Source organism: Littorina saxatilis, linkage group LG3 (genome assembly GCF_037325665.1).
Source record: "Littorina saxatilis isolate snail1 linkage group LG3, US_GU_Lsax_2.0, whole genome shotgun sequence".
Classification (NCBI taxonomy): domain Eukaryota; kingdom Metazoa; phylum Mollusca; class Gastropoda; order Littorinimorpha; family Littorinidae; genus Littorina; species Littorina saxatilis.
The window spans coordinates 15,508,710-15,536,209 of NC_090247.1; the positions used below are offsets into that span (position 1 = coordinate 15,508,710).

General features: G+C 40.4%; 2 protein-coding genes across 4 annotated transcripts in view; one reads left to right on the forward strand and one right to left on the reverse strand.

Moving 5' to 3' along the window:
• The window catches only part of LOC138961730 (P-selectin-like), a 27,698-nt gene extending 7,668 nt beyond the window's left edge, over nt 1–20,030 (reverse strand). The window contains exons 1-11 of one of the 3 annotated variants that reach the window (XM_070333403.1): nt 19,957–20,030; nt 11,891–11,943; nt 8,143–8,249; nt 6,995–7,178; nt 6,296–6,361; nt 5,394–5,526; nt 4,248–4,372; nt 1,768–1,965; nt 1,407–1,580; nt 922–1,170; nt 1–16 (exon numbers count right to left, since the gene is read on the reverse strand). The exon at nt 1–16 is cut by the window's left edge and continues 161 nt beyond it. In XM_070333403.1, coding sequence (XP_070189504.1) covers nt 1–16; nt 922–1,170; nt 1,407–1,580; nt 1,768–1,965; nt 4,248–4,372; nt 5,394–5,526; nt 6,296–6,361; nt 6,995–7,178; nt 8,143–8,249; nt 11,891–11,915 — 1,277 coding nt within the window. In that variant the 5' untranslated portion in view covers nt 11,916–11,943; nt 19,957–20,030. Of the gene's footprint in view, nt 17–921; nt 1,171–1,406; nt 1,581–1,767; nt 1,966–4,247; nt 4,373–5,393; nt 5,527–6,295; nt 6,362–6,994; nt 7,179–8,142; nt 8,250–11,890; nt 11,944–19,956 lie in introns of those variants that run through there. The other 2 variants (XM_070333405.1, XM_070333404.1) reach the window with 2 other exon arrangements.
• The window catches only part of LOC138961729 (uncharacterized), a 40,665-nt gene continuing 33,178 nt past the window's right edge, over nt 20,014–27,500 (forward strand). Inside the window, exons 1-3 of the mRNA XM_070333402.1 lie at nt 20,014–20,155; nt 26,082–26,167; nt 26,659–26,744. Of these exons, the coding sequence (XP_070189503.1) occupies nt 26,152–26,167; nt 26,659–26,744 (102 nt within the window). The 5' untranslated portion in view covers nt 20,014–20,155; nt 26,082–26,151. The remainder of the gene's footprint in view (nt 20,156–26,081; nt 26,168–26,658; nt 26,745–27,500) is intronic.

Consider the following 27,500-nt stretch of genomic DNA (forward strand, 5'->3'; position numbering starts at 1 on the left):
GCCTGGCATTCTCGAACTGCATTAAACAATAGAGAAAAACTTATGATTCAAATTTCATACTACACTTGACCTTTGGTTTGAAATAACTCCGCGATAAAATGATGTCTACGGCAGCAATGTTATTTAAAAACCATTGACTGCCGTAAGAAAAAAATTAAAAATAAAAATCATAACATACAAGGTAAAACAATTACACCAAAACGGAGAATATGATCTCAAGGGGAGGGAATCATATTTCTGCAAATCAAAGGGCAGTAAACAGCGGTTGTTTCCCTTGTCAGAGTATTGATTTTTGTCGCGACAGCAAAAATCGAACCTCATAAGTTTTGTGGCAGTCAAGAGGTAAAAGTGCTGGGGCTGTCTCTTGGCCTGTCATTCACTGTTCAAGTAACCTTCATGTAAACAATCATGTCAACCACAACAGATCTGTTCAGGCTTTTACATGGAATAAAAGCACTCTTCACCTTGGATTTAAATCAAAATCAACAGCGTCGCTGCTCTTTGTGCGGAGCGGATATTCTTTATTGAATCGATTAGTTGACGGATGCAATGGCCTAGTGGATAAGACGCCCGCCTCCCAAGCGGAAGGTCGTGGGTTCGAATCCTGGTGGGTTAAGGATGGATATTTTTCTGATCTCCCAGGTCAAGTTATGTGCAGAACTGCTAGTGCCCTAACTTATCTCCCTTCGTGTGTAAACGCAAGCACAAGACTAAGTGCGCACGGAAAAGATCATGTAATCCATGTCAGAGTTCGGTGGTTTATGAAAACACGAACATACAAAGCAAGCATCCCCCGAAAGAGGCGTATGGCTGCTTTAATGGCGGGGTAAAAACGGTCATACACGAAAGGTCACTCTTTCACAATCCATGCAAACTCCACGGAGTTATTTCGCAAATCTTCTTTTCTCCCAAGTGACTTACCTCGAATGATGATGTTAAGCATGCAGGTTGCTTCGTTTCCTGCTGTGTCCGTGGCAATCAGTGTCACAGAATGCACCCCAGGTCCTAACCTTGACCCTTTCACCGGGTCACTGCTCAAGGTCACGATTTCCCTGCTGTTGTCAATGGTAACGGGGTCAGTCCAGGTCACAGCGACAGGCGCACGCAGTGGACCCGAGAACATGTTCTGGTCGGCGGGGCATCCATTTGTGAATTTCGGTGGCAGGATATCTATGTGGTGAAAAAACAAAAACAAACTCTTCATGTAAACGAAACAAAATGTATGTGTGGCTGTTGTTCATTTCAAATCTTTGTCAAAGTAGGTCTGTTCTAGAAGTAATTATTTCTCAAATACATTTTACCCTGAGAAAAACATAGTTTCAACATAATAAATAGGTACCTTTGAAGTTTAGAAGGAAAGTTGTGTTTTATTAAATAAAAATAAAACACCCCAAAATACACTGTACCTTCACAAGGGTCTTTTCTTGTCCATAACCCAGTACTAGTGCAAGTCATGAACTTGACTCCTGTGTGTCGGAACCCGGCGTTGCAGAGGATGTTGCAGTTGTGACCGAAAGTGAAGCCCATCGGACACAGAACCCGACCACCGGACACGCTGCCTGGGTTCCCACAGGACACAGCTGCAAGAAATATTTAATATTTGAAAATAATGTCATTATTGTAATATGCAGGTTTCTGGCATATTCTATCATACGTCAATATGTAAATGGAACCTCAACCAACCAACAAATTCAAATCAATACCGGTGAAACAACAAAAAAACAATAAAAAATGTGTTTTTTTAAATTCAAATGTAACGGAACTCACGCTGACATGTTGGAAAGCTTGTGCTCCAAACTGGCTGACTTTGTCGTGCAATCTGATGACAGATAACAGTACTCGAGCCTTGAATTCTGTAGCCATTGTCACAGGAATGAAGGCAAGATGATCCATACACATTAGGCTGCGCTCCTGAACATCTTCGTGACCCATGGGCAATACTGCGCAGCTCACGACAGTGTTTCACTGAAACAAATTGGAAAAATAATTACATGCTTGTAAATCTTTTGTTAATCACAATTTTCTGTCTTCGTCGAACGAACGGCATTGACTCACTCAAGTGGGGAACATATGAAAGGACAAAGTGTGTTTGAGTGTGTGCTGAACAAAAATGATTGTAAACGCACAAGGAATTGCATGCTCGCTCAGAAACCTTATAAGGGGTTGTTGCATTCACTAATGCATAAGGACAACCGTATTGCTTTTACGTTAAACCCTAAAGCCTGTCCTTAATTTATCGAAAAATACACCGCGAAGCTGGTCGCACTGAGCTTTAGCACTCAGTTTTTGGTATAAAGACTTCGCAAAGTCTTCGCGAAGTCGACTTCGGGATCAAATAAGAACGGGCTTTACACCGTCATAACAATCAGAAGAAACACTCTTTATATTTAGTCAAGTTTTGACTAAATATTTTAACATCGAGGGGGAATCGAAACGAGGGTCGTGGTGTATGTGCGTGTGTGTGTGTGTGTGTGTGTGTGTGTGTGTGTCTGTCTGTGTGTGTGTGTGTGTGTGTAGAGCGATTCAGACTAAACTACTGGACCGATCTTTATGAAATTTGACATGAAAGTTCCTGGGTATGAAATCCCCGAACGTTTTTTTCATTTTTTTGATAAATGTCTTTGATGACGTCATATCCGGCTTTCGTGAAAGTTGAGGCGGCACTGTCACGCCCTCATTTTTCAACCAAATTGGTTGAAATTTTGGTCAAGTACTCTTCGACGAAGCCCGGACTTCGGTATTGCATTTCAGCTTGGTGGCTTAAAAATTAATTAATGACTTTGGTCATTAAAAATCTGAAAATTGTAAAAATAAATAAAAATTTATAAAACGATCCCAATTTACGTTTATCTTATTCTCCATCATTTGCTGATTCCAAAAACATATAAATATGTTATATTCGGATTAAAAACAAGCTCTGAAAATTAAATATATAAAAATTATTATCAAAATTAAATTGTCCAAATCAATTTAAAAACACTTTCATCTTATTCCTTGTCGGTTCCTGATTCCAAAAACATATAGATATGATATGTTTGGATTAAAAACACGCTCAGAAAGTTAAAACAAAGAGAGGTACAGAAACGCGTGCTATCCTTCTTAGCGCAACTACTACCCCGCTCTTCTTGTCAATTTCACTGCCTTTGCCATGAGCGGTGGACTGACGATGCTACGAGTATACGGTCTTGCTGAAAAATGGCATTGCGTTCAGTTTCATTCTGTGAGTTCCACAGCTACTTGACTAAATATTGTATTTTCGCCTTACGCGACTTGTTTTTATATTTAGTCAAGTTTTGACTAAATATTTTAACATCGAGGGGGAATCGAAACGAGGGTCGTGGTGTATGTGCGTGTGTGTGTCGGTGTGTGTGTGTGTGTGTGTGTGTGTAGAGCGATTCAGACTAAACTACTGGACCGATCTTTATGAAATTTGACATGAGAGTTCCTGGGTATGAAATCCCCGAAAGTTTTTTTCATTTTTTTGATAAATGTCTTTGATGACGTCATATCCGGCTTTTCGTGAAAGTTGAGGCGGCACTGTCACGCCCTCATTTTTCAACCAAATTGGTTGAAATTTTGGTCAAGTAGTCTTCGACGAAGCCCGGACTTCGGTATTGCATTTCAACTTGGTGGCTTAAAAATTAATTAATGACTTTGGTCATTAAAAATCTGAAAATTGTAGAAAATAATAAAAATTTATGAAACGATCCACATTTACGTTTATCTTATTCTCCATCATTTGCTGATTCCAAAAACATATAAATATGTTATATTCGGATTAAAAACAAGCTCTGAAAATTAAATATATAAAAATTATTATCAAAATTAAATTGTCCAAATCAATTTAAAAACACTTTCATCTTATTCCTTGTCGGTTGCTGATTCCAAAAACATATAGATATGATATGTTTGGATTAAAAATACGCTCAGAAAGTTAAAACAAAGAGAGGTACAGAAAAGCGTGCTATCCTTCTTAGCGCAACTACTACCCCGCTCTTCTTGTCAATTTCACTGCCTTTGCCATGAGCGGTGGACTGACGATGCTACGAGTATACGGTCTTGCTGAAAAATGGCATTGCCTTCAGTTTCATTCTGTGAGTTCGACAGCTACTAGACTAAATATTGTATTTTCGCCTTACGCGACTTGTTTTAACTTTCTATGACAGAAACGCATGCGAATGTCAGAAAGAAAATCGACAAACTGCATTGACAAACATACAAAGTCTGTCGAAAAGAGCTTCCCTTACCTACGACAGTGACGGTAAAGTGACACTCTGCAGTTGCACCGTGTCCGTCTCGGGCTCTGTAGCCAATCAGTGTTGACCCCTCGCGGAACTCGCTTCCTGGGGCGGGACCCTGGATCCGTGCCACTCTGATTGGGGAAAAAAAAGTATCCGTTTCATATACCAGATAAATACGATCGTACACTTTAAAATCTCTCTGACAATGTGTCTGTGTGTTTATTACACCCCCGGTATAGGGGTGTGTTTAGGATTCGGTCCATGTGTTTGTTTGTTTGTTTGTGTTCGCATATAGATCTCAAGAATGAACGGACCGATCGTCACCAAACTTGGTGAACAGGTTCTATACATTCCTGAGACGGTCCTTACAAAAATTGGGACCAGTCAAACACACGGTTAGGGAGTTATTGGTGGATTAAAATTATACAAGGACTTATAGAGGGACATCTTAATGGTCAAAGGGAAATAACCATTCTCACTCAGTCACTGCCACCAACTGAGAAGGTTATTTCCCTTTGACGGGGGTGTTTTTCCTACCTCGGAGGAATTTCTTGTTATGTTTAGAGGCACCATCCTTCCCGTGTAAACAAAACAACTCCACCATCTCGGATCTGGCCACTCTTTTACATGAGGTGAAACTCTCACTCCACTTGAACGCAGCAGCTCTCTTTGGATTTTTAAAGGAGTCTGGCCTTTATTTTAAGATTTGAATTTTAAAAATCCTTGACACGTAGGGTTTCGATTTAGCTTTTATGTTCCCTTCGGGTGACGTTCCTAATTTTGTTTAGTAAAATTGGTTTAATAATTTAAATATGTGTAATGTTAAACTTGTGGGGTCCTGATTTGGCCTATATGGTCCGCTGGACTCAAAAAGCAACAACTAACTAACTAACTAACTAACTTGAACGCATGTCAAACATAAACGGCTTCATGTAGAGTGGGAATTTGTTGATAAGTTGCTTACCACACGGACACTAATGACGTAATAAAAGCACAATTAACTGACCATAATATGTGGGGCAATTTCGCTTGGTTGTTCATTACTTTGATCGCGCATTTCCAAGCGGTCCAGGCAATAAGATACAGACAGAGACAGTGGTTTGTGTTCAATCGGAGCCGTATATTTTGCGAACAAATAGTACGTCTGCGTACGTCGGACGGTGTTCGTTATCAGTTGCAACGGGAGGCGACCAGTTCACAGTTGACGTAATTTGCCCCAGTGGTGCTTGTTCTCTGATGTCAGCTGGACAAGTGATGGACGGTGGCTCATTTCGGTCCTCTTTGTCTGAAAAAGGAGTTTTAGTTAGACAGTCATTCATTGTGTCAGTCTGTCCGTCAGTCCGACAATTACTGACTCCTTCACTCAACCACCCACGCACCCACTCCCTCACTCACTCAAAAAATCAATCAATCAGTTTAGAGTGAGAGTACATTATCTTTTAAACCGAAAGACGCAGACTTAAATCACATCAAAGCAAGGAGCATACACCAGAGACAAAGAGAGAACTGAACTGAACTTTATTGAGAGAGAGAGAGAGAGAGAGAGAGAGAGAGAGAGAGAGAGAGAGAGAGAGAGAGAGAGAGAGAGAGGAGAGAAAGTGAGAGAACGAGAGAGTGAGAGAGAGAGAGAGGAGAGAGAGAGAGAGAGAGAGGAGAGAGAGAGAGAGAGAGAGAGAGAGAGAGAGGAGAGAAAGTGAGAGAACGAGAGAGTGAGAGAGAGAGAGCTAGAGGAGAGAGAGAGAGAGAGAGAGAGAGAGGAGAGAGAGAGAGAGAGAGAGAGAGAGAGAGAGAGAGGAGAGAAAGTGAGAGAACGAGAGAGTGAGAGAGAGAGAGGAGAGAGAGAGAGAGAGAGAGAGAGAGAGAGAGGAGAGAGAGAGAGAGAGAGAGAACGAGAGAGTGAGAGAGAGGAGAGAGAGAGAGAGACAGACAGACAGACAGACAGACAGACAGACAGAAAATATTCGAGTGAAGGTGATTGTATGTGAATGTGTCACTCTCTGTCTGTTTGTGTGTCTATTTGTCCGTCTGTCCATCGTTCAATGCTAGAGGCTCACCCCAAGGCCAGGACCAAAACCAGAACCCACGACGAGTTCGATGCCTGCTTTTCCTTGTCGCCAAAGCTGAAATAGTTACAAGGTGGAAAATAAAAATGAATTTCTAATCGACTTACGGATGTTGCCAGTGTGGGGATAATTATACTGGGAGGTAAAATTCGCATATTTAGTTGAAACTTCTGCAATGAAATCTTGACATGTCATATCAGCAGAGAAATCATGATACCAGATAATTTCATGAAGGTAAGTTTTGTGTGATATTTGTTTGTCTGTTAGCTTAAAAGACCGTTGGGTCGATATATTTATGATTGTAACGTAATTTTGTCAATAACAACGTTCCAACATCTTACCTTTCTTGGTTCTTTTTATTCTGAATTTTGGAACGTTGGCAGTCTCTTTGTTTTTGGATTTATTCATATGACCATCGTACTAAATAGTGGACATAATCAGCATAATTATCTTGTTTATGCTTCTTAACACCTTCGTTCAAACATTCATAAAATTAGACACGTTTCATTGAATAATTACATCACCCTCACAAATTATAAAAAGCGTTCTAAATTGAGATAATGTAAATGCAATTTACTGTAAATATATGTGTACATTTGAAGAAGAAAAAAAATCCGAAAATCAGATCACAATACTGAGATATGTTTTGTTCGTTCAGATCATTCTTGTGGTCTACATTATTGTTCTTACTTTCAGGAGTCCATTGGCTATTGACACATTTTTTGACTGCAGCAGTGATCCTGTGCCTGCACACACTTCCCTCGTTGACGTATTTGCTTCCGTCACAGTATTCGTGTGACGTCACCCAGCACTTGTAATTCTTGCCACCAGTCAGGTTGTCCAATGGACATCGCTTTGTCATTGTATCTGCATCCTAAAGAGGTGTGTCAAGAGTAGAACTCATTTATTTGTAACGATAGGAGAGAGAGAGCGAGAGAGAGAGAGAGAGAGAGAGAGAGAGAGAGAGAGAAAGAGAGAGAGACAGAGACAGAGAGAGACACAGAGAGAGAGACAGAGACAGAGACAGAGAGAGACAGAGAGAGACAGAGAGAGACAAAGAGAGACAGACAGACAGACAGACAGACAGAAATACAGACAGACAAACAGACAGAAAGACAGACAGACAGACAGACAGAGAGACCAACAGGCAGACAGGTAGGCAGACAGACGGCCAGCCAGCCAGCCTGACAGACAGCCAGCCAGCCAGCTAGCCAGACAGAGACCGAGAGGGAAAGGTGGGTGGGGTGATATTACTGACTGTCACAAAATACGCATTTTGTTGAAAACTTACACAGATTGTCCCATACCAAGTACCTCACTATTGTTATTACTCGTTTCTAAGATGTTCTACACAAAATAAGACTTTCGAAAACTGCGTGGCAAAGGAGTGATTAGACTATGTATCCAGAAATGTTATTGTTTTGGCTTTAGCGCGCCCTAAACTAAACGCATTGGAATATTTACAGGGTTCTTGTTTAAATGATTGTGGACAATATCGTAACAACAATGAATCCTCTTCTTTCTTTTTTTTTTTTTTTTAAACTTTGAGGGGGTTATTTTATTTTATTTAATTTTTTTTTAATACATTTTATTTCCTTTATATACACATAAACACAGCATAACATACATCATACACCGAGTTTATCAACAAAGCGCATACACACGTACACTTCTTTCCTAAAACATGAATTAGAAAAACGACAATATGGGGATAGTTCGTTGACACTCCACCCTAACCCCTCTTGGACGTATCTTAACAATTTAAACCCATCACTTTTATTGCAACTAAATTACACTTACTATCTTACGCATTACGTATACCAGTTCGTTATACACACCTTACTTCTGCATCCTTTACGGTTGTTTGGTTTGTCAACATCAAATTCAAGTAGGCGGGTTTCCGAACTAGCAAGACCAACAAGCACTGTACACAATAACAGGGCTGCTGAAAGGAGTAAACTTAGCAGATTAACGACCAACATTGTATGGATGGTTATATTAACGAGTTAACAATGCTGTGACGCATAAAGCCAAACAGTAAATAAGGGAAAGTCGCCAATCCCGTAACAGTCGGCAAACTTGGAACACCTCAATATGCGATCAACGGGGAACAATTCATGAACAATTGTTTTGCAGAAATGTCTAGTGACATTCCTTAGTATTATTCCAGCAAGAAAAATGACTACCGCGGCAAAAAAAAAAAAAAAAAATGGTACGTTTTTTAATCTTTTCTTCCTTCTTCTTATTTCCACCGTCTACAATTCGTATTATTACTCTTTATCTATATACGTTCACATAAAATGTTGATTGCTGTGATAAACCTTCATAGATTTGCAATAATTTGAACGGAGAAAAAGATATGAAACGTCACGTGTATCCAACAGAAACACGCGAAATCCATGCAGGTGCCATAATGCGGCAATGAGGCAAACATGGAACAGTGTTCCAGCTTTGCCGCATTCTGTTTCATTTTACCCTCATCAAACAATAAACAGAAGACTGCTGTTTTATTCACGTATTCAATTCTCTTTTTGGTTTTGTTGTGTTTTTCCCTTCTATAAGTTTTATTGAATGTTTGATTGATTTGTTTGACAGTATTATGAGACCCGAACGGCGGTGGTTACCAGAAGAAATTGGCTGCGCTTTGTCGGCAGTGAAAAAACGGAGATATGGGTTTGCGTTGGTGTTACTGTCACAACTCTTAAAATTCATTTAGAAGGAAACAAACAAATTTGCAAATGAAGAAGTAATGAAGAAGTAAAGTTCACAGGAAGACCTACATTAACACCAAAGATAAAACAAAAGCTAATCAATAGCATTCTTGAAGCTGAAATAAATTTGCCAACGTCACCCCCATCGTTGTTATTTACACTGGATATGGAGATTATGTCATTATGATTGCTTGGTGTCAGCAGCAAATGTTAGCTTACCTGCTGCTGATGTCCTGCAACGCACAACCACAAGCTCGTCGAAGAGAACATCACGAAAAAAAACCAATCTGAAATCATCACATCTTCTCCTTACAAGCAGAAGCTGGAGATTTCACTTGCAAAAAGGCGTGCAGGTCAACAGAAAAAAGAGGAAAGAATGAAGCTACAAAATCTTCTGCTCAGAGAAACAAGAGGGGAATATCTTCTGATCAGAGGAAAAAAAGGAGAACATTCTCGACGATGCGTTCTATCCCGGAGGAAAGCACTTGGTACTGCTTCATGTGTGGCACCAACTCCCCTGAAAACATGATACAGTGCCAGAAGTGCACACAGTGGGCACACGAGGACTGCGCTGACAGCAGCGGACAAAAGGACTTCGAAATCCGTACTTAGCAATTTTTGTGTGTCTGCATAATCAGTTCTTAAATCTGTTCTTAGTTATTTGCTTTGAGACTTTATGCGTAATGATTTTTACATTTAGTCAATTGGGCAGGTAGCCCTTTTATATCTATTTGTCAACAGTAGAGGGGTACAAATGACGCTGCGAAATTTCGTGGTACTGCTTCATGTGTGGCACCAACTCCCCTTAGGATATGTTATAGTGCCAGAAGTGCACACAGTAATCACGCGATGACTGCGCTGACAGAAGAAGACAAAGGACATTGTCTGCGAAATCGGTTCTTTGCCTATTTTTTACTGTTGTTGTTTTTTAAGGTTTTGTTTCTCAGTCCTTTTTAGACCTAGCCCTTATTTATCTTTTTGGCTTACATTTAAGGCTTACATTGTTATCCGATTTGTTATTTCCATGGTAAAAATCAAAATATGATGTTGAAGAAAAGACATTTAAATAAAATGGCTTAATCAAAATGTTATGACGTATTTATTTATCTTCTGTGTGTGGCAATGTGTGCTTGTTTGTGTGTGAATGAGAGTGTGTGGGTGTATATTTATTTATTTATTAAGGAGATTTCTATAGCGCATAACTAAAAGCACTATGCGTGTGTATGTGAGACACAGACAGAGCTAGAAAGAGAGTCAGGGTGTGTTTGTATGTGTTCCGAGTTTGACAACACAGTGTTCCACTTTACACACCCATGCGTCCAACCTGGAACAAATGCCGACATTTTTATTATGATCAGTCTGATGAGTTGCGTGACTTTTATTTTATTTTATGTGGTTCGTTTATTTACTGATAGAATCTAGTATGTGACAATATAAACAACACTTTGGAATATCCTTTTTTATATTTAGTCAAGTTTTGACTAAATATTTTAACATCGAGGGGGAATCGAAACGAGGGTCGTGGTGTATGTGCGTGTGTGTGTGCGTGCGTGCGTGTGTGCGTGCGTGTGTGTGTGTGTGTGTGTAGAGCGATTCAGACTAAACTACTGGACCGATCTTTATGAAATTTGACATGAGAGTTCCTGGGTATGAAATCCCCGAACGTTTTTTTCATTTTTTTGATAAATGTCTTTGATGACGTCATATCCGGCTTTTCGTGAAAGTTGAGGCGGCACTGTCACGCCCTCATTTTTCAACCAAATTGGTTGAAATTTTGGTCAAGTAATCTTCGACGAAGCTCGGACTTCGGTATTGCATTTCAGCTTGGTGGCTTAAACAATTAATCAATGACTTTGGTCATTAAAAATCTGAAAATTGTAAAAAAAAATAAAAATTTATAAAACGATCCAAATTTACGTTTATCGTATTCTCCATCATTTGCTGATTCCAAAAACATATAAATATGTTATATTCGGATTAAAAACAAGCTCTGAAAATTAAATATATAAAAATTATTATCAAAATTAAAGTGTCCAAATCAATTTAAAAACACTTTCATCTTATTCCTTGTCGGTTCCTGATTCCAAAAACATATAGATATGATATGTTTGGATTAAAAACACGCTCAGAAAGTTAAAACAAAGAGAGGTACAGAAAAGCGTGCTATCCTTCTTAGCGCAACTACTACCCCGCTCTTCTTGTCAATTTCACTGCCTTTGCCATGAGCGGTGGACTGACGATGCTACGAGTATACGGTCTTGCTGAAAAATGGCAGCTACTTGACTAAATATTGTATTTTCGCCTTACGCGACTTGTTTTTGTGTCTGGTACGGCTGTTTCTCCTTAACTGTTCCAGGTTTAGCGACTTTCCCCTAACTGACAAAGAGAGCGAGAGACAGAGAGAGAGCAAGAGAGAGAGAGAGAGAGAGAGAGAGAGAGAGAGAGAGAGAGAGAGAGAGAGAGAGAGAGAGAGAGAGAGAGAGAGCGAGAGAGAGAGAGAGAGAGAGAGAGAGAGCGAGAGAGAGGGAGAAGGAGAGAGAGAATAGAGAAAGAGAAAGAGAGAGAGAGGCTGAGAGATAGACGGGCAGACAGACAAACAGACAGACAGACAGACAGACAGACAGAAAGTCACAGCCACACATCCACACTAGCTCACACCCACACACACAAACACACATTCACATACAAACACACACGCATGCACGCACGCAATCAACCACAATTGCACGCACGTACGCACACACACACACACACACACACATAACACACACATACACACACACACACACACACACACACACACACACACACACACACACACACACACACACATACACACACACACACACACTCGCGCGTGCGCGCACACACTCACCCGTGACGATGTGTAGAAAATACATTTTCCCCTGTTTTTCGGAAATCCGAAACCTGCAAGACGTATAAAACATTTTGTGTAGTTTCTCTATCTGGGTTCATTTTCCAAGATATACAGCTTATTTTTTCAGAGAGAGAGTGAGGACGAACGAACGAACGAACGAACGAACGAACTTTATTACTCAAGGATGGAGATTTTAGGCTCACGCCTAGTCTTACAATCTGTCCCTGCTAAACTAAGACATAAAAATAAAGACAATAAAAGGACAATTGTCAATCGCAATCATACAGTATTACTAATTACAACATTACCTATACGAATACATAATGCATAATAGAACATTGAAATTTACATGTATGTCAATATAATACAAAGGAAAAGAAAAGTCGACTCGCACACACACGCGCGCCGCATGCCTGCACTCAATACAACACACACACACACACACACACACACACACACACACACACACACATACACACACACTCATAAACACACACACACATACACACAGACACACACACATACACACACACACACTCACACACACACACACACACACACACCACACACACACACACATATGCACACAGACTGACAGACACACAGGCAGACCAACCAACAGATAGACAGACAGTGAAATAGACGACAAAAGCCCGATAATCGAACAATTGCCCGGAAAAGCAAATCCATTTTTTTCAAGCGATGTGATAGCCATGTTCTGAGAATGTGTTCTTACTGTTTAAATGCATTCAAAGTGCAGGATTAACGGTGTGTGTTGAGATGTCATGAAGAATATTGTTATCTTTTATGATACCCCAAATGACGCATTCAAATGAAAAGACCATTTGTGAATCTAGCAGGAAGTGTGTTGATTTTAGCTTCGGTTGTGCCCCTCCGACCGTAAATGTAACCTTAATATAAAAGGTGTCATGGTGACAGTCATCTTTTTGGTGTATGTATGTGTTCATAAGAAGAGAGAGAGAGAGAGAGAGAGGGAGAGAGAGAGAGAGAGAGAGAGAGAGAGAGAGAGAGAGAGACAGACAGACAGACAGACAGACAGACAGACAGACAGACAGACAGACAGACAGACAGAGACAGAGACAGAGACAGAGACAGAGACAGAGTTGATCGACTCATTCTCAAAAGTCATTTCCCAGACACATATTGAAAGATATCCTCCTTTCCGTGTACATTTGCACAGATCTATCAAATAATGGTATACCTTTTGAGCATTCTCGCACTTATTGCGTAATTGAAGACAACTATCTTAAAGGCAGAGTAAGCCTCCCGTAAACCATCACAGATACGGTCAGGCTTTTACACACAGTACAAACACCATTTCATTTAAACACTCACCAATTGAGAACATCCTAGGTGCCCTCCGTAAAGAGCGAACAATTTTCAAAGAATTTATTTTTGCGTGGTTTATCTTACCCCTGAGCCGTCATGAACCCGTGTGATCCAGTTTTCCCTTTTCACAATGCAGTCGTCATAGTTAGTCATTTGAATGCGACTCGACGTGAGCTTATCTACAATAGCACGTTTTTTTATGCACGAAACAACGGCTGTGGTTCACAAGAACTCTAGCGATGGCGTTTGACTGTTGAGAGGAACGGCGATTTGCACTGATAAACCGGCCGTCGTCTGCTACGACCCTTGCGTGACCCTGCTTCCGGGCTTTTCTTTTTTTAAACTTTCACAACTTCGAATTGTTCTGATCTTGTCTTGATGAAAAACGAATTCTTTTATGATTAAAGAATGTTTGTGTAACAAGCTGTCAATTTATTATTTAGATTTTAAAAGTTAGGTCTAGCGCAAAAACGAGGCGCCGTTGTTGTTAACGGAACAAGTCTACGAAAATAAATTCTTTGAAAATGTCTCACGCTCGACAGAAAGCAGCCAGGATGTTCCCGTTCGGTGAGCGTTCAAATGGAAGTATGCTTGTACTGTATTTAGACGCTCGGGGAGCTCTGTGAGGGTTTACGGGAGGCTTACTGTGCCTTTAATCTATCAATTTCTGTATTTGGTGTTTAACGTCGTTTTCAACCAATCAAGGTTATATCTTAAGCTACAACATGCATTCTGTATAATCGCAGCCAGATAGTTTGTTTTCAAAGCTTGACCAAATGGAACGATATGCCTCTAGCAGACATACTCTGGGACCAATCTTTGGTCGTTAACATTATATGGGATTAGCGATATCTTTTATCATCAGACAATGCTGCTTCATTATCCGACGACTGACGGTACCATATGAGCAAAACATAATAAATAAATAAATGAATGATAAGAAATAGAATAAACAAAGCACAATATAAAGGAAGGGGGATAACCGCTGTAACAAATCATCAATCAAATGGAATATTATCTTGCACAATTACCAGTTTATTTATTTTTATTTTCTTATCGTTGTTTTTATTTTTTACCTTGCTTCCATTTGCTTCTGCATTGTCTTTATCGAGTTTCTATTTTGAACGCCAGCAAACATTTTCCAGAAAAAAAAACCACAGCAGTTTGCTTCGTCAGTCGCGCGTAAAGTTCAGAATGTAGCGCTTTCAACTCAGTATCTTTGTCCTCTTTCTTTATTCAATAAACAAGTCACAACTGAAGAATCCATTTCGCAATGTACGAGCCGCGTTCGTGGTTTTTATTATTTATTGATGTAAGTTTAACCGTGGTAAATTTAGCGTTTGTGGCTTTCAATTTGGACGAGACAGGGAGAGAGAGAGAGAGAGAGAGAGAGAGAGAGAGAGAGAGAGCAAAAGAGAGAGAGAGAGAGAGAGCTGGAGAGAGAGAGAGAGAGAGAGACTGAGAGAGACGCAGACGCAGATAATTTATTCAATAGGCCATAGCCCCTTATGAAGGATCGGAGTGTGAACAAATGATTAACGTTGCACATAATTTAACTCATCAGGTGCAAAAAAGGTACAACATAACAATCGCACAACACTACGGATTAAAACATACATTACACTTTCTTTAACTAAGAGGTTAAAACATCTCAACAAGAGACTGAGAGAGAGAGAGAGAGAGAGAGAGAGAGAGAGAGAGAGAGAGAGAGAGAGGGTGAGACAAACAGACAGACAGACATAAAGAGATAAAGGGAGTATTTGTGAGTGTGGGTGTGTGTGTGTGTGTATGTGTGTGTATGTGTGTGTGTGTGTGTGTGGTGTGTGTGTGGTGTGTGTGTGTGTATGTGTGTGTTAGAGTGTGTGTGTGGTGTGTGTGTGGTGTGTGTATGTATGTGTGTGTGTGTGTGTGTGTGAGTGTGTGTGGTGTGTGTGTGTGTGTGAGTGTGTGTGTGGTGTGTGTTGTGCACAGTGGTGTGTGTGTGTGTATGTGTGTGTGTGTGTGTGTGTGTGTGTGTGTGTATGTGTGTGTATGTGTGTGTGTGTGTGTGTGTGTATGTATGTGTGTATGTGTGTGTGTGTGTATGGGGAGCCGTGGAATGAAAGATTTGAAACGTTGAAATGTTGTCCAGTCTTTCAGCGCGTGCATTGTTTTGTCAAGTCTTGTCTCACGGAAATACATGTACTATGTTCCCGAGAATTAATTTGTGAAGTTTTGGGGAAAACGGTCACTTTCTATGTGAAGTATAAAGTTTCAGAGCTTCTATTCATGGAAAGAGCGTCATTGTGATATGGTGAATAATAGCAGGCGTGTCATCAGTTCCGATTCAAAGAGCAGGCACCGCGCGAGACTTGCTGCGATTGTGTTATCTGGCCTCTCATATTACATCATCTTTAGCGGGCCCTGGGAAATCACGCCCTGATGACTGGACAAAATGTATGGTGCGCCAAATTGATATTAGGCTACTATCGTTAACTGTTATATAGGGTTTTGAAACTATCGTTAACTGTTATACAGAGTTTTGAAACTATCGTTAACTGTTATGTAGAGTTTCGAAACTATCGTTATCTGTTAGATAGAGTTTCAGAAACTCTATATAACAGCTAACGATAGTTTTATCAAAAGCGCGTCGGTATCGTTCCCAAATGGGAAAACCCTGAAACTGCCATTGCAAAACTGTCTTTTTGCTACGAAATGTACATTTTAACTAGAAACACAATTTAAAAAACTACAACATTAGTTATTGACCGTTCTTCTGTTGTCGTCTTCTCAAATCATTGTTGAGTTTGTTTAATATTAGCTTTATCATATATCATTTGTACTTTCGGCCGTACCGTTTTCCACGTGTGCGGTTTGAAGACGGTAGGCCTACTGAATATTCGCGGAAAAGACCATGACAGACGCACTACACAAAACAGTGGGTTTTTTTTTCAAAACAAACACAAAACAACGTGACATCCCCCACGACGCGTTTTGGAAAACACTGCATGCTTTCGCATCGTGTTTTGGGTACTGGACGGGTCAACCTGACACTGACCGTTGCCCACTGCATGCATGCCAGCCGTATGTGTACAAACTGACCCGCACACAGCGCGGTAGCTAGAACGGGTCAAGCTGACACTGACCAATATTTCTGTGAAAACAGGAAGCGTGCTAGCTGTAACGAAGATTTGATTACTTGATTAAACGAAGCAGCGAAATGATGGACTTATCAGACGACAGTTAGTTGAATATGATCTACTAAATGTTGTAGTAATTTAGTGCAAATTCGCTCGAACGAAACGTTCAGCAGCCATTTTGCCGGCATCGAAACATCCGACCACGCCATCGCTATTTTTAGAAACTCTATATAACAGTTAACGATAGTAATATCACTTGCGCGCATCATGCCGCCGTTTTGCGAAACCCTCGTTATCTGTTATTCATAGTTTTAGCAATAGCGCGTTTGTACGCGATATTGATATAACTCTAAATAACAGTTAACGATAGTTTCGAAACTCTATTTAACAGTTAACGATAGTTTCGAAACTCTATATAACAGATAACGATAGTTTCGAAACTCTATATAACAGTTAACGATAGTAATATCAATTTGGCGCACCATAGTTTCGAAACTCTATATAACAGTTAACGATAGTTTCAAAACCCTTTATAACTGTTAACGATAGTAATATCAATTTGGCGCACCATAAAAATGGCAAGGTAACGCCTTTGATATAATTTAAACTGAAACTAAAACCAAAACAGAGCTGATGTCATAAGGGAAATTATTCGTAACATGCGATTCAGATTACGTCGAATGTTGGTGACGCTGTAAACAGAATGTCAAGGCCGGTGTAAAAAAAATTCGTGGAGTAAAAATGTCGTGTTACACCGGTAATATTATTTTAGGGGCGGTGGGGGGTGGGGAGGTATTTATATAAAATATAAATAGAATAGAAGAATAAAAGGGGGGAACATTCCATAACTAAAGAACACAAAATATGTTACCCAAAACAAGATATCATGAGCTGACCTCCTCGAGTAGAGGAATTAAATACCCATTAATTTCCCGTAAAATGGTTCGGTGGAGAGAATTTCCTAAGAAACTGCTGACAACTTTACATCACCCCACCCCCACCCCATCCCTGCCGCATGCGTCCCCCTCACACACACCCCACCCCGAATACAGATGGCCTAAGCCTCTTCTGAGTAATTAACCAGAATAGATGTGACAACTTGTTGCATAGCAATGATGTCAGAGCTGTTAGTGGGAAAACTCGTTGTATCGACTGACTGATTTTACAGAGGCTTTAAGGTGAAATGGGCAAGCAAAGACACATTTACGCACAAATGTAATTAATTTCGTTCAGTCTTGCTCATGACAGTAAACGTGCAGAAAGAAACTGTGCTCATTTGAATATTTTCAACACATTCAGGTTTAAAGCGTCATGTTCGTACTGCAGCCAAGAATGCTGAACAACATGCACAACACGGATGACAAAAGCGTAAGATGAAAATCATTAACGTACTGGGTCATAGATGAAATAAAGCGCTTGTTGTCATGGCAACACTCAAAATTGACGCAAAATCTCCCGTGTTCGACCACTCATGCAATCGACACCTGCATTAGTAGGAAAGGCATATATCTCGACAAAAACTTAACAAAAACAAAGGAAATAAAAAATCCAATTGGGGATTGATAATTGGTTTGACTTTCTCACAGTATATAAAAGTTGCCAAGTTGTGCCTATTCTGAATTTTCGTCGATCTTTTTCTCTAGTTGGTACTTTACGTTTTTTCAGGTCGATTTCGTGGGTACCATTATTTTGGCGGCGATCCCGTGACCTTTGTAAAAGCAATCTTTCATCCTAAAAAGGTGCCAGATTACCAAGTCGAGTGTTTTTAACGGCATAGCAAGTTTCAATGAAATGGAACGGGAACGATGTTTAAGTAATATTGGGTGCAAACATGGGTGCCATGACGTTTTGGACGAGTTTATAAATTATAATCATCTGTACCAATATTTGTTAAAAAATATTATCTGAACAACCCTTTCAGAGACATAATATGATGTTTTTAACCATGAAGCGAAACAAGCTAATCGCTTTGCCTGAAAGCGTTTTTTTGTTTAGCACAAACAAAACTACTGATTACAAGAAAAATAATCAGAACGAGTTTGGGTGCTTGTACACTGCTAGGAACAGCTTCCTCGCTTGGCAGCTTCAAAAGCGTGCCATGCAATAATCGATCACACAGTCCGTTTTCCATCAGAAAAACCAAACTTCCCACGGTATTTAACAAGAAAAAGGTGGAAACGTTCGTCTGCTATAGCCTATTGTGACTGACTAAAAAAACCGCAGTATTGAAACATGAAAAAAAAAGTATTTAACTCTACCACCACATCACAATAACAATGCAAAAGTGTACTTCATTAAAGGAATTGCTGTGAAACGGAAACAGAATCATACTCGCAAGAATCGCTGGATTGACAGGGAAATTAGGATTTTATCAACTGTGGCATATAAGCACCTTTTTTGTTTCACAAACTGACCAAATTTGGAATAGGTAGGTGACACACCTCGTCTCATTGGATATTAGAAGCGCAAGTTATACGATCTCCTTGATAGAGATAGAGAGAGAGAGAGAGAGAGAGAGAGAGAGAGAGAGAGAGAGAGAGAGAGAGAGAGAGAGAGAGAGAGAGAGAGAGAGAGAGAGAGAGAGAGAGAGAGAGGGAGAGAGAGAGAGAGAGAGAGAGAGAGAGAGAGAGAACACGAACGAAATGTTTATTGCTAAGTCTGTCATATCATTGCAAGCGGAAAAGAAGGGAGAGGAAAGGAAGAAAGGGTGTGGGGATCACAAACGAAATGTTATATCTGTTCATCACAAGCATTTACAGGGTGTTAAAACCTGAATTTTATCAACACACACAGTTTATACCTATGTCTTGACGTGTAAAAAGCCTCCACAGACTTGTGACGGTGCACATAATGGATTTTAAGCAGAAGGATTGTAGCTTTAAGGCTAGAATTGCATGCCACAGAGGTCAGTTTCTAAACGTGCAGACAGATTATCGCACCACTAGTTGCACTTTGGTTTCCGTCTTATCATGCATGTATATGTACATGTATCTGCTGTTCAGTGGATGCGTTGTGTTTGAGGGAGAATGTCTGTGTTCTCCTTTGGCAGTCATAAGCCAGAACGATGTCATGATTTTCACAGATCAAAATTTCCCTACCATCTCTCTTATCCGAAACGACTTTGTGAGAAACGAAAGTCATTTCCTGTGTTTCTGAGTAAACTCTGCACTGTTTTCCTGGTCGCTTGTGCCACATGTTCTTTCAGAGAGAGAGACAATGACAATGACAAATTCTTTATTCTTTGAGAGAGAGAGAGAGAGAGAGAGAGAGAGAGAGAGAGAGAGAGAGAGAGAGAGTATGTGTGTGTGTGCGTGTGTGCGTGTGTGTGTGTGTGCACGTGTGTATGAGAGAGAGAGAGAGAGAGAAAGAGAAAGAGAGAGAGAGAGAGATACAAAAAAGAAAGATAGACAGACGGACAGCCAGACCGAGACAGAAAGACAGCGAATGACAGACCGACATCGGACGACGACGACTACGATGATGATGATATGATGATGCTGGTGGTGAGGGGATACAGATGGTCAAAGACTGTGCATTTTGAAATGAATTTAAAAAACCCATTTCATCACTTGTTCGAAAGAAAATGTCACCTACCTGCGTTCTCAGGATGTCTGCATTGAAATAAGCATTACGTCGCGAGGGGGAACCGCACATGCTCGCACCGTTTGTGATTGGCTAATGTCGTTGCTAACGTCACGTGTCGGTCTGCCTGCCTAAAAAGTGATTTCTCCTCTGTCCTTGCTCATTACTTGGGTTGCTACCCGTTGGGAGAATATGTTCTCAATATTTCAAGGTAGGTGTTTTTGTTAGTTTATTTTTGGTTCAACACGTCTGAATTTTCTGGATTGTTTTATTCATTAAAGTGACCCAAAGCAGCGAAAAGAAATTGATGTGTTTCGAAAGCTTGTGCTTGCATGTTTTCTCTGTGTCAACATTATACACAGACGGACGGACGGACGGACGGACGGACAGACAGACAGACAGACAGACAGACAGACAGACAGACAGACAGACAGACAGACAGACAGACAGACAGACAGACAGACAGACAGACAGACAGAAAGGCAGAGAGGCAGAGAGGCAGACTGATTATGCACCTGCACCGTCTACGTTCTTATGTGTCAAAATCTGCATGTTACGAGAATACATAATAAATTGCAATGATTTTTGCCCCATTGTTTTCTTTTGGCCGCATAAGCTAAACATTATCATCCTTCTTTCGTAAACCTATGAAAATACATCAGCATAGTACAGTGAAGAATCGTGTTGCATCGGGCGTTCGATCCAGTTCAGTGGATCGAAGGGTCAGGGTGGCTTACTGAGAAATTGCTGTCGTTCACATCTTATGTCGTCATGCACCGTTGCCCGTACTAAAACGAGCGACTGAGTCGAGAGTGTTATTGGTCTACTCATTAGACGCAGATTGATTTTGCACAGGCTTCATTCAAATTGATGGCACAAACCACTATTTGGAGCTAAGATCAATGCGGAATATAACGAGCCAGTAATTAGTGTTTTTGGTCTACGCTACTCATTCGACACGTATCTACACTAGTGCAGTAATACCGTAAAGTACCTTGTAAGCGCCCAGTATCGAGTAAGCGCCCACCCCCGACTTTTAGTCCAAAACCGTGCATAGGGTATAGTACCTTGTAAGCGCCCACCCCCCACTTTACACCATTGAAATCAGGGGAAATAAAAATTCCGCACTTGATCTGCTAGTTTTGTGAATGATTTCCCTTTCTTGCAAACCCTATCACGTGTGTCTGCACGCCTTGGATCTAAACGCCTGCAAGTCGATGATTACAAGATGCCGCGGATCAAATCGTACACCGTTGCATTTAAGCTGTCAGCTCTTGACTATTTGGATAATAACGCCAATGGAAACACACACACTCTCTCTCACACACACACACTGACATACACACACACACACACACACTACTCCCCCTACTCTCGCTCTCTCACTTTCTCTTTTTCTCTCTCTCCTCTCTCTCTCTCTCTCTCTCCTCTCTCTCTTTCTGCCGAAAACAGTCTTTGGCCAAGTAAAATAGACTGCTGCCCATATCCAGAAGACGTAGCCTACCCCTTGTTCAAGGGAAACAGAGACACAGTGCGGCCGACAGCGGCACCTCTGCAGACAAGAAAAGGGTGCGACGACATTTGTCTCCCCAAGCTCTTCTAATGACAATACGAACAAGAAAAACAATGGAAGATGAAAAAAGAAAGAAGATATGATAACGAAGTGATCAAAGATCACATTTTTTACTGAAAACTGCTCGTGCATAGGGTGTAGTACCTAGTAAGCGCCCACCCCCTACTTTGGGTCGGAATTGGTGCACAGGGGGGGTGGGCGCTTACAAGGTACTTTACGGTACGTGCTTGGACGAGAATAAGTGCTCGCGTGCAATCGTGCCAATAGAACTCGCGCACACCGTTGAAATAGCATGCTCCTTCGCCAGCAGACACTGGCACAAACGCACGCACACACGCACGCACGTTCACGACAAACAAACTCACACACCCATGAACGCACGTACGCACGTACACATTATATTATACCAATACACTATCACACACACACACACACAAACACACATACACACACACACACACACCCACTCACCACCACCCTCCCCCCCCCCCCCCCCCCACACACACACACTCGCACGCAGGAACACGATTTTGCTTGCATTGAAATTAACCAATGGAAAAACCATGTATTTTTGGCTAGGCGGGTTTTACACGAATTATCTTTATGGCTGTTTATGATCGCGTCTGTCAGCCGAAGAAAACGTTTCCTAAAGTTCAAGAATTCTATAACATGTTGACACTGTGACCCACGCTCACCCTTGCGTGTGAATTGCCAAACAGGAAATGTGTCCTTCTCTCGCTTTATGATTTCAGAGGGTGTTATGTCAACTGCACCAACATTTGACACTTCCCTTATCCCATTCCCCAGTGTTTTCTCTCTCTCTCTCTCTCTCTCTCTCTCTCTCTCTCTCTCTCTCTCTCTCTCTCTCTCTCTCTCTCTCTCTCTCTCGCCTTTTTATTTTTATTTTGTTATACTTATTCCTACATAATTTTGTGTTATTTGAATTTTTTTAAATTTTTCTTTATTCTCCATATTTGTTCTTTGTTTCATGTGTGTATTATAGTAGGGACTAGCTGTAAGAAAGGACCATATGGACCTAAGGCTATCATCCCTCGGTAATAAAGTTTTCGAGTTCGAGCTCTCTCTCTCTCTCTCTCTCTCTCTCTCTCTCTCTCTCTCTCTCTCTCTCTCTCTCTCTCTCTCTCTCTCTCCCTGTCTCTCTTTCTCTCTCCTTCCCCCTCTCTCTCTCTCCAGTTCTATCTTTTTTGCTCTTTCTATCTCTCTGTCAAGGAATTTAGATGTGCTGCCGACTCAGTATTGGTCCGGCGGTGTTTGCTTTTCCGTGTACGGGGTTTCTACATTCGCACACTCATTCATACACTCACAGTCATACACAGACATACTCGTGCATACGAGATGATGACAACACGCACTCGAACAACACACACGGCACACAACGAATGAACATTTAAAACATTTCGCTATTAACTCAAATCACAACATAATCGTCATACAACTGAAATACCTAGGTTATAATAAAAGACCTCTCGTCACACAGAACACACCGTTCGGCACTGTACCAACACACTTCCTTCTGAATCCTCCGAATATCTACAACACATCACATCACTGCCGAAAGTCCTTGAAGTTACACACAGTTCTTTTCTGTCCTCCGACAAACACAAGAATGTCCGCTTTCATGTCTCAATTCTTCTTCCAGCTGCAGGTATTAAAATAAAGTCCGAACTACTCTAATTAACAAAAACACTTTCATCCCACACCACAACAAACACATCCGCTCGCATCAGTCATCCCATCGCTCTCTGACGTATCACGCTTGCACGGTCAACCTCTCGACCACCGCATTTACACAGAGGGGTGACAACACACGACGCATCGCACAGCACAACCGCCCCTCGCTAAAATAAAACACTGATTTTACCTATTCAAATTAGGCGAGTCGGCTATTCCGCCAAACCATTTTAATAGGGTTTTAGAGACTGCTCGGAAATAATACTTATTCCACGATAGCTCATGGGTACCGTGATCAGAAAACAATACCATCACATTTTCCCTTGACACTCTCCCTTTCTCCCTCCCTCTGTTTTTTTCTCTCTCTCTCTTTCTCCCCCCTCTCTCTCTCTTTCTCTCTACCTCTCTCTCTCAATCTCTCTCCATTTCTGTCTTTCTCTCTCTCCCTCTCTCTCTCTTTCCCCCCTCTCTCTCTATCGGTCTCTTTCTGTCTCTTTATGTCTCTCTCTCTTTCTCTCCCCCCCCCTCTCTCTCTCCCTCTCTCTTGCTCTATCTCTCCCTTTCTCTTTCTCTCACTCCCGGCCTCTCTCTCTCTTTCCCTCTCCCTCTCTCTCTCTCTTTCTCTCTCTCTCTCTATATATATATCTCTCTCTTTCCCTCTCGCTCTCTCTCTATCTCTCTTTTTCTCTCTCTCTCTCCATCTATCTCTCTCCATCTATCTCTCTCTCTCTCTCTCTCTCTCTCTATTTCCCTCTCTTTTTACATTTAGTCAAGTTTTGACTAAATGTGTTAACATTGAGGAGGAATCGAGACGAGGGTCGTGGTGTATGTGTGTGTGTGTGTGTGTGTGTGTGTGTGTGTGTGTGTGTGTGTGTATGTGTGTGTGTGTCTGTGTGTGTGTCTGTGCGCGTGTGTGTGTAGAGCGATTCAGACCAAACTACTGGACCGATCTTTATAAAATTTGACATGAGAGTTCCTGGGAATGATATCCCCGGATGTTTTTTTCATTTTTTCGATAAATACTTTTGATGACGTCATATCCGGCTTTTTGTAAAAGTTGAGGCGGCACTGTCTGTCACACCCTCATTTTTCAATCAACTTGATTGAAATTTTGGCCAAGCATCTTCGACAAAGGCCGGACTTCGGTATTGCATTTCAGCTTGGTGGCTTAAAAATTAATTGATGACTTTGGTCATTAAAAATCTGACAATTTTAGTATTTTTTTTTTTATATATAAAACGATCCAAATTTACGTTCATCTTATTTTACATCATTTCCTGATTCCAAAAACATATAAATATGTTATATTTGGATTAAAAACAAGCTCTGAAAATTAACAATATAAAAATTATTATCAAAATTAAATTTCCGAAATCGATTTAAAAACAATTTCATCTTATTCCTTGTCGGTTCCTGATTCCAAAAACATATAGATATGATATGTTTGGATTAAAAACACGCTCAGAAAGTTAAAACGAAGAGAGGTACAGAAAAGCGTGCTATATGCAGCACAGCGAAACCACTACCGCGCTGAACAGGTTCGTCAGTTTCACTCAGTTATGCACAAGCGGCGGACTACGGTCATTGTGAAAAAATGCAGTGCGTTCAGTTTCATTCTGTGAGTTCCACAGCTTGACTAAATGTAGTAATTTCGCCTTACGCGACTTGTTTTACATTTAGTCAAGTTTTGCAATATCCAAATGAGCTCGCAGGCGAATTTGGATATCATTTACGAGACATGTCTGTTATCATTTGCTAACAGTCAGCATATTATAAATAACGGTTTTCTTACCATGCAGTTTATTTCGACCAAAATAAAATTCGATCTGACTGCGCAACTCTAGACAGAACGACCAACGGGGACGGGATCGAACCGAGGCTGGTGTGACCTTATGCACATGACCTCACGCAGCCAATCGCAGCTAACCACACACTTGACCTCATGAATATTAACAGCTGACCCTCACATCAGGTTCAACAACCCTTTTGCTTTGCTTTGTCTAGTCTACTAGATAGGGTCAGATTCATTCTCAACATAAGACAGTTAGGAAATAACTTTAAACTGCATTTGAAGTAAACTCAGTCACGCAATTTTATTTCATTCCTCGGAACTTTTACCATGTAAGTTTCAAGCGAGCTGGGCACAACAAGTCATTTTCAGAAGGTGGGGGTGCCTGTATACCCACCCCCGCCAACAAACTTGGCTGTTCAGTATTTAACATGGTAATGGATTTCATTGTTAAAAAAAAGAAAGAAATGTCACTCCTTAGAATAAGTCACCCTGAAGTTTTAAGTTCAAAGTTTTAGTTTCTCTTTCTTAATTTCAGAGTGATAAATAAAAAGGATCCCTGCCTGACCGTTATAACATTTAGAGGGTCACCTAGAATCAGTCCTGATGGGTCAGCTAGTGATATGGTGCACTAAAATGGTTATAAACGGCGACGCGGCCAAATCATCAGATGACCAGTTTGAGACTCGTCAGGAAAAAAACCAAAAAAACAACAAGCAAACACAAACAAAAAACCGGAAAAAACTGCATCAACAACATTATTAATACAATGTTCTGTTTATAAAAAAAATATAAAAAACGAAGAACAAAAACACGAAAAAAAGTACAGAACATTTCTTTTGAATTGTAGCATTGTGCGTTGAATTGTATTAACGATTAACTAGATTCGCCAGTTTGATTGATGAGTAAAGATATTTAAGTATGTGCGTGTGTTTTATACATATCGTTCGGTCATGAAAACCTGTACCCCAAAATATGCCTTATTAAGCTAATAAAACAAATATATTTCTTGGGAAGCTGTTTGACTGTTAGCATCTTCAACTGAGGAATTGTTATGTACCTTTTATTCTCTCCTCATTTTAGGTAAAATATCCACAAGGAACCACCACTGAATCTAATTGAATGACATTGAAACATATCAATGTGATCCAGCATGAATCGTTTACAAGGTCAGTTGAAAAGATGTCCTTATTCCTTACCTTGCGCTGATATAAGCATTGAAATCCTCGTAATTTTTTTTACAGAAGAAGAAGAAGAAGAAGAAGAAGAAGAAGAAGAAGAAGAAGAAGAAGAAGAAGAAGAAGAAGAAGAAGAAGAAGAAGAAGAAGAAGAAGAAGATGATGATGATGATGATGATGAGATGATGATGATGATGATGATGATGATGATGATGATGATGATGATGATGATGATGATGATGATGATTATAAGTCATTGACACTGGTATTCTGATTAACAGTATGATCAAATGAAAGGTCAGATTTGATTGTTACATGAACTTTTCTGAAACACAGCAACAACAACAACAACACCAACGACAACAACAACACCAACAACAACAAATATATGCTCAAATTTAGAATGCATCAAATGATACATATGCTTTTAATTATAACGTAAGCAATAAAAGGTAACTGATTTTTATGTTTTATGTCTACAGCTGTCCCTTTCCTTCTGCTGTTTTGTCTGAGTTGTTGTGCGACTGGGGAGAAATCAGGATTGCGTGAAGATGTTTGTTTAGATCAGGTGAGAAATTATCACTTTTTTTCTGGTATTTATATAATGGGATTCTGCTTCTAATTTCAAATGTAGTCAACTATTAACTAATTGTATGTCGGCAGACTGGGAATCGAGAAGAAGGTGAGGGTATATGCATGGGTGTGTTGGAACATGTGTGCGCGTGTTTGATATTCCCCAAATTAACACCGAAGATCGTATTGAAATTTAAAACATAAATTCCTCTAAATGACATCCTCACAACTTTTTTTCCCTGATATGTTCGATGCCCGTCATGAGAACTTGCGGTTAAACTGTGGCGACGACATTGTTAATCCGGTCCGGACTCCAAAACTGCATTTCAGTTCGAAGGTTAAAAATTGGTAGATTAATTGAATCAAAAATGTAATTCAAAATTTGAAATTGCATAAAGATTAAGGACCAGGTAGTCGAAACCCGAATGCGAGACTGCTCGACCTAGTCTCCGCAAATCATACCAACATTAAATATAATTCGCAAAAAAACAACATTCTTTCAGTTTGAGCAATTTAAAATAACAAACAAACCCCATTCTATCGATATGTGTTTGATTAAGGCAATTATAAATATGAGAATGAAACAATTTCAATTCATGACTCTTCTTTACATTAAGTCAAGTTTTGACTAAATGTTTTAACATAGAGGGTGGAATCGAGACGAGGGTCGTGGTGTATGTGTGTGTGTGTGTGTGTGTGTGTGTGTGTGTGTGTGTGTGTGTGTGTGTGTGTGTGTGTGTGTGTGTGTGTG